The sequence below is a fragment of the Pygoscelis adeliae genome, unplaced genomic scaffold, assembly GCF_000699105.1.
Source record: "Pygoscelis adeliae isolate BGI_AS28 unplaced genomic scaffold, ASM69910v1 Scaffold121, whole genome shotgun sequence".
Classification (NCBI taxonomy): domain Eukaryota; kingdom Metazoa; phylum Chordata; class Aves; order Sphenisciformes; family Spheniscidae; genus Pygoscelis; species Pygoscelis adeliae.
In genome coordinates, this window is record NW_008824359.1 from 8,148,040 (window position 1) to 8,156,261 (window position 8,222).

The 8,222-nt window shown below is 39.9% G+C and overlaps 1 protein-coding gene across 1 annotated transcript in view; it reads right to left on the reverse strand.

The window, feature by feature from the left end:
- Nucleotides 1–8,222, reverse strand: part of MSRA (methionine sulfoxide reductase A) — a 153,509-nt gene that overhangs the window by 111,174 nt on the left and 34,113 nt on the right. The window contains exon 2 of the mRNA XM_009319712.1: nucleotides 5,127–5,231. Coding sequence (XP_009317987.1) covers nucleotides 5,127–5,231 — 105 coding nt within the window. The remainder of the gene's footprint in view (nucleotides 1–5,126; nucleotides 5,232–8,222) is intronic.

Below are 8,222 nucleotides of genomic sequence, written 5' to 3' on the forward strand. Positions count from 1 at the left end.
TCTACAGGAATCACATTTGCACCATGACAAACAGATTCTTCTGTATCAGATTCTTCCAAAGGTTTGCAGAAATAGTTTCTGACACCCCACAAAGAGTGGCCAAACTTTCTTATCAGATAAAATATGACATCTTCCTCCCTGAACATAAGCACAGCTGGGTTTTGCAATTGGCTCACATACCGTAGGTCAGTGCTAACGCCAGAAGGGTGGTCCCACTAGCAGTCATGCTCCTGGCAATTTAAATCCTGGCTGCAAATTACATTTCACTTCAATTCATGCAGGGTTAATTTTCAGCTTGATCAGAGAACTTTGTGATTGCCAGTGTCAACACAAAGAAAGAGGTTATATCCTGCAGACAGGCCAGGGAGAGAGAAGAAAATTGCCCTTTTCCCTAACAGTTAAGTCAAAGATTAGCTTACAGCAATCGCGAAACTACAGGCTGAGGCACAACACAGACAAACCGATGGTCTGAAAGTCCACATCCCTCCAGACACACAGCATGGAGGTGCCAGCAGAACCATCGTCAGGGTGGAATTTTGAGGAGACGGTCAGGCTGATGTCTTAAAAATCTGGAAGGCTCTGAGGATGGCCTCATAGCGCAAAAACAGGGCAATGCAGAATCTGCCCTACACCTCTATAAACTTCAGAAAAATAGAATTGTGTACAAAGTGAATAGCCATAAGATTCGTTTGCCATATTTTCAGCATATCAGTTCCATTCTCTTTTTCTGTATCAGTGACAAAGAAGCAACCACCTCAAGCACTTACAGAGCTGTACGCAGCAATCCTCTTATAGATAAGATCATTCCTAGGAGAGAAGGAATGCTGATCTGTGCATTAGAAGCTGAACAGAGATGACAACCATATGTCACTTGGCAGAAGTTGGGGGTTTGTTTGTTGCTTTTTCAATATCCCAAATGTAATGAATTATAAAATAGAGCCTAAATTAATAGTCAAGGAGGACTTTATCAGGGCCCCACACTTAGGAGATGCTCATCTGGGAGAATCTCTTTCAACTCATAGACTGTTTGACTTGATCAAAGGTTCTTGCTTTTCAATAGATTTCTGTATAATACTCAGACTCAAGAGCTTCACGAAACAAGACCCAGGCTGCCTCCCAGAGAAAATTCGAATCCCAGTGAGATGTCGGTCTCATCTTGAAGGCAGGAGGTCCAACTGTTTGGAAAGCAGGAACTTTTGAATATTAATATGTTCAAACAATAATGAATGATAGGACTGCCAGTCTGTACTCTTTAGCAACTCGGTACCATCTAGATTGATATTTGAAAGGTCTTTAACTGCAACAGAATGTACATATTTGAGGTTTAATGACATTGGAACAATTAGACAAGTCCATTGTCTATGCTGGGGGTAGGAGGGCTTAAATGGCGTTAACCCAACTTCTGGAAAAAAGATAAGACAGTGCCACAGACAAAGCTTTTCTACTTTTGAGTAAGCGCTATTCTCAAGAAGTCCAGCATTCGCTGGCTACATGAGACACTGGATTCATCCAAAGAGTGTCCTGAATTTCATGAATAAGAAATCTTCCTAATTTATCCACATAGTAAAAAAATTCTCTTTGACAGACCAAGTACTGCATTCCCGTAAGGCTGGCTAAGTAAGACTTACTGTGTGCACACAGCTGAACCTCAGGAAAGGAGAAAAACATCATAGGTCAGCGAGATAACTCTCACTTTCAGTATCTTTACATAAAACCACATTTCCCATAGCAAGCTAAAAGCAGGGAGTAGATACAAATCAAGGCAAAGAAAAAATTACACCTTAAAGATCTTCTACTGCTAACAGCTCAAACTTGAAAGGGTATATAAGCATACCATCCCTATCTTATGAAACAAAGAAATGTGAAACTGGTACCCTGTGGTTTCCTTGATTTCCTCAAATGAAGAAAGGTGGTAGAGATGTGATGACCTTTGCAAAGTTCTTGAACAGAGATTAGCATTAAGCAGCCGTAAAAATACATAGGTAAAGCAAGCTGTCCAAGTCTGGGGTATGCAAAGTCTTCAGAGAAGACTGCCATCTTCTCTGCGGATAAAGTGATGCTCTCACTTTTGACAAATTATTACAGAAGAACCATTTGGAAATTCTACTAAGCCAAGCTTAGATAAAGGCTTAGGTATGTTTACACCAAGCACTGCAGTGCCACATAGATGCCTGAGGTAGTTGTGGATGACTTGGGTATCTACACAGCACAGTGTCATGCAGCGATATTAGCTCACATCCCAGAAGGAATACAGCCACATTAGCGTGGCTCTGTGCCCGGGCTAATTAGGTGATGTTTCCCCAGTTGCCAGAAATCAAAGAGTGAATTATACATCTGCCAGCATCCAACCTTCTCCTGAAAGCACAGACTGGAACTATTTTGAACCTCTGTTATGTGAGAATGCAAGGTGAATATAAAGACATTGTCCTGGTTTCGGCTGGGATAGAGTTAATTTTCTTCCTAGTAGCTGGTACAGTGCTGTGGTTTGGATTTAGGATGAGAATAATGTTGATAACACACCCATGTTTTAGTTGTTGCTGAGCAGTGCTTACACTAGTCAAGGACTTTTCAGCTTCCCGTGCTCTACCGACTGAGCAGGCTGGAGGGGCACAAGAAGCTGGGAGGGGGCACAGCCAGGACAGCTGACCCCAACTGGCCAAAGGGACATTCCATACCATGGGACGTCATGCTCAGTACAGAAACTGGGGGGAGTTGGCCGGGGGGTGGTGATCGCTGCTCGGGGACTGGCTGGGCATCGGTCGGTGGGTGGTGAGCAATTGCACTGTGCATCACTTATTTTGTATATTCTTTTATTGTTGACGTTGTTGTTGTTGTTTTTTTTTATTAGTAGTATTATTATTTTCCCTTCCTTTGCTGTCCTATTAAACTGTCTTTTTCTCAACCCATGAATCTTACTTTTTTTTTTCCCTGATTCTCTCCCCCATCCCACTGGCTGGGGGGAGGGGGAGTGAGCGAACGGCTGTGTGGTGCTTAGCTGCCTGCCAGGTTAAACCACGACGGACATAATGCCATCATCTTATTTTGTTTTAAAGCCAGAAGGAATCATAAATTCATCTGATCTGACCTGTTTATCACAACTACTAAACTTCATCCACATAACCATTCTGTCCAGCACATGAACTTCAGTCAGCCTAAAGCACTGAAGTCCTTCAGAGATTGACCTATTGTATGTGTGCCACAGGCAGAGCCCAACCATACGCTGTCAAAGCCAAGACTACAGACATGGCAGACGACTGATTAGGTGGTAGTTGCCCAGATTATTTCAGCAGAAATCCGTTCCTCATGCTTCTCTGGAAGGTGAAGAACCTTATAGTTCTGGCCATTGGTTCCCAGCTCTGGCAATCAGGATGAATCCCAACATGTGAGCAAGGCACATGAATCAATTATCTAGAAATAGGATTCTCTGCTATATCAAAACAACCAGCCCGTTACAAAGAAGCCAGCCTCTGGTGATGGCCAATCTCTGACAATCCAATGAAAAAAAGAACACAAAAAGACCTAAAAACAACCACTGGGAGGATAGGGAGAAAACCTCATTCCCGACCCCTACGAGCAAACCACAAAGGCCCTGAACATGGTTTGAAGATGGCAATTGTCTTAATGCAGAGCTGCGAGTATTTCAAGGGTGGTGCAGACAAATTGCTCTGAACACAACTGTAAAGGAAGGAGTTGAAAAGGGAGGCTCATAAATCAACAAATCCCAGTATAGGCCACCACACTTGACGCACAGACATAGAATTTCTTCTCAGGACTTAAATCAAGCGCCTCATAAAATGATAAATGATCTCATCTTAAAGACTCGAAAGGATGGTGATGGAAAAAGACTCCAAAATTTAATTACACTGCGAGCTGTGAAACTATTTCATTTCATGGTGGAACTTCTCAAACTTCAGCTTCCAGCTACTGGAACTTGTGGCTTACCAGTGGCTGGGTTGTCAACCTCACTGTGAGATACCTGCTCCTCACATAAGTACCTGTAAAGATTACTCCATCATAGTTTTATGTCTCTGCAACTAGTTGAACGTGTTTATTCATAGCACCAGGCCAGTTTTCTAGGCTCTATATCCTTTTTCTGTCCCTCCTTTGAATCCCCAGCAATATCTCTGTGTAATTTCTGGTATGTCAACACAGAAATTGCTCTAGATGTTCTGAGATTTTGCTGACTCTGCATGCAGAAAATAGCTTTCATACTCCTGACTAAGGCTTCCCTTTTCATACAGGCAGGAGTTGCAACAGCCATTTTTGTCTGTGCATTGTGCCCTGGGCTCACTGGAAGACCCTTATCCGCGATAGCCCCTGGATCCTTCTCAGAGTTACTGTTTTCCCAGGATGCTATCACATTTTGAAGGTATCATCATCTGCACTTTTTGTTCCCAGATGTAGTAACAAGTGCCATAATTATGATAGCTGTTAAAATATTGAAATGAGTGGCTGTGTGTAATATTTCTGGGAAATGGTAGAAAGGATGATGTTTATTGAAACTATATAAACATGTAAAATGTTTTCTCAACACAGTTTCCCATTTATGTTTGCACAGATGTGTGTAATGTCGTCACGAAGCCTCTTCCAAGAAAGATAAATTAAATCAAAAGGTTCGAAGAAGGCAAATAAATAGCTAGAATGCTCTGCTGGTGTCCCTACGCACCATCTCTCACCTCTTTTTGTTCCCTTTTTCTAATCAGAAAAGATATTCGCTGCCATTGAAAAATATAAAAAACAAAATTTTTTACGAAGGACAAAGGTCCTCGGCACAAATAAAACGACCAGCTCTGAAGCTGCGAAGAAATATGCTTTAATTTAAGAGACAAAAGATAGCATTACAGAAGAAATTGTCATAATCAAAGTTGAAAAAAAAATTTCTATTGTCTACTGTGCCTCTCTGTGGGAATTTTCCCAGCACAGACAGCTGTAAAGGAGGAGTGGTATTGTGAATTTCTGTACTCTCATTCTCTCTCTCCCTCTCTTTCTCTGTCAATAAACGTCTGCAATCATATTCTTGAGCTCCAGTGTGATTTCAAGGTTCATCTCTTCCATGCAGCTCAAACACTAATTATCCCAGCTGTAATTAGTAAGATAATTAAATACTGGCTCACTCATCACTCTACCTTGTGCCGGGTCATGATTCTCCCAGAAGACCTTGAGCAGTTTCTCAAAGCTGATGTTTTCTGGCTGATATACTATTCGTACAGTCTCTGTGTGGCCAGTTTTACCTTAAAAGACAAAATAAAATCAGATGTTATTAGTGAGAATTAGCTAGTGCATATCTAGTTTTTTATATCTGAGATTCAAAGCACAATCCTTTGTATTCCTTTCTTTTTTTTTCCTAAAGGTGTTTTGATTTACCATCATTTATACTTAAGCCTTTTTATACAATATTTTCTATACATGCCAACTCTAAGATGTCTGCTAGTTTGGACAAGACCATCATGAAATAAAATATCCAGAGAGGGAATAAGGTAAGACAGTGATGTTACTAGAGTAGTTTGTCAGCTTACAGGAAAAAAAAAATGAATAGTTCTTAAATATTTGTAACTGACCACTAGTAAAATATTTTTAAATACTCTAAATACAACATTAAAATATGAAAACTTGTATTTCTAAGTTGTCTTGACAATAGAAAACTGGGCTTTATTTCCATGAGGTAAGATATGGATAAAGGAATTGATTGTAAAAACAAATTTTGAGAGCGTGTTTACACAAGATCACACAAATCATTTCAAACTATTTCACATCATCCAAACCACTGATGCCAACAGGCTTCAAAAAGAGTCAAAGAGAGCCTGACTGAACTTTATGACAGCAGATGAAATTCAAGGAAGATTAGCAGGTGTTACAGGTTAAAACACACTATTCCTATTTTTCAGTTACATTATGGGCATGGTTTTTTCATTCCTTATGGTCTCATCACTCACAATATTATTGAAAGACCCAGCTTCCCAAAATGTGAAGGATCTGGCCACATAATTCACTTCAATTGTAACTAATAGTTAGACTGATGAGTGCTCAGACATCTCAGGGTGAAAGTCCATTGCACTGAGTGCTACACAAGCATTTTATCTTTTATATTTTATAAATATTATATAGTATATATTTTACAATTTATAAATGTAGGCATATTTGTTCTCATAATGTACGCATGAATGCGGAAGAAAACTTATCTTATTCTTCAGTTAAATCATAATAAGTAAATACTAAACAAAAGTAAACTGGACAGCCAGATCTGCCTTTTGGTGAGCACGTAATAAGCTCCTTGATCACACTAGGCCAGGTTTTTATTTCATTGATACCAGCATAAACTTCAGATTTACTCAACTGACTTCAACAGAATTGTTGAATTTCATGCAGTGCCACAACCAGCTGAATCTGGCCCAGTGATGGGTTCTGAATTAGCTGTCACCAAACAAGAAAAATCAGTCTATGAGTAACTGAGGAGTGTTCAGTAGAAACACCAATTCAGTACCAAGAGAAATCTTAATTAAAAAAAAAAAAAGTAGAAAGAAATAAAAAGGATGCTAGGATATATTAGAGAGACATAACAGGGAAAAGTATGGCAGCATTATATCAGTTAATGGGGCACCAGAAATGAAGAAAACCTAAATGAGGCACAGAGGGGTGGGCTAGCTATTAAAAGGGATTTAAAAGACTGGGATTAAATTTAGCCTAGAATGCAGAGGAGTAAAAGGGGACACATCTGGGATATCTGTAATGAAAATTTTGATAAAATCAAATTGGTTCCTATCTCGTGTGCTTCACAATACAACAAAGAGAGATTAAAAGACAAAAATGTACAAGGTTCACGTAACGTGTAGCTAAAGCCATGTCATCCTGTCCACCAGGATACTGTCCAGGCAAATGATGGCCCAATTCCTCTATCACATGCGCTACTGTCGTGGTATATTGAAGTCCAGGGAAGCAACTCATTATCTCAAGGCAAATTCTGATGGTAGGTTAACAGAAAGGGATCAGACATTTAGTAGAATAAAAATACAGGTCACAGATAATTGGCTTAATAATAAAGTGAAAAGGTCTTTCTATATTATGGCAGGAACTGATGGCCATCTTAGGTCAGGGATGGAATTTATTCCAGATTTCATGGTTTAATATGGACTATCAGTGAAAATAATGGGGTTTGCCTTAACTGAAGCCCAGGTCAGGAATTTTGTCATTGCTTGAGATAAAGAAGGAGAACAAACGGACAGTGGTTTGTCCAGCTCTCGCAAGCCTGCATCGTATAAATAAAAAGAGATTAAGGAGTGGCTTCTGACTTTAATTCTTTTTTTTCTAAGCCAATGTGAACCTTATGAAAGGTTCTTATCACTCAGGAGCAAATTGCTTGTCTAAGATGACTAGCTTTAGATCACAAGAGAGTTTCTTAAAGAAACAACAGAGGCATTACCTTTCCTCTCAGTTGAAGCAGCAATTACATCTTGTCAACACTGTCTGCTCTAATCCAGAAGTTCAAAGAATCAGCTTTCGTCTTTCCCTCTGAATAAGGAAATAATGGTGCTACTCTGAGAACTATAGCCTGACCTCGAGGAAAAAATCCTCAGATGTGTGGCTAGCAGACTGTTAGAACCTAGAGCATATTTAAAATCAATATTCATCCTCAGAGGAAAAGCAAGGAGGTAATGCTGCTGGTCCTATAAGATTTACCTCTAATTTTCCTCAAAGCCTTTCTACAATCCAGTGGATTTTCTTTCAAAATACGGTGTGGCTATTTCTACTTAGACCAATCTTAGTCATTTGTGGTGAGCAATCCTACTTCCCAACAATTTTAGTGGAATCTATACCAATCAACTGGGTAGACATGAGCAAATAGACAGGCAAAAGGCTCCATGTGGGACAGATTAACCACAAGATTTCCTAGAAGAAGCACAGAGAGAAAATGGTCTCAGGGGACAGGAGAAGAAGAAGAACAACCTCTCCACAAACGCAACATGCCTCACAACAAGGAATCAAAAGATACCACGAGGTTACCCTAAGTAGCATGTAAAAACTACAAGCTCATCGGTGCCGAACGTGACTGAGCTGCAGCCAAAGTGGCAAAAGGAAACTTAAATTGGGTTACCCCTGTTGATCTTTTTATTTCGCTTTTTGCCTTAGGCTTAAGTTCGACTATGGAAACAGAATAATCACGTTTCAGTTTGGGTTTCGTACATTCATACGCCAAAAGAACAGAGCAAGCATCAAACCAGCTAACC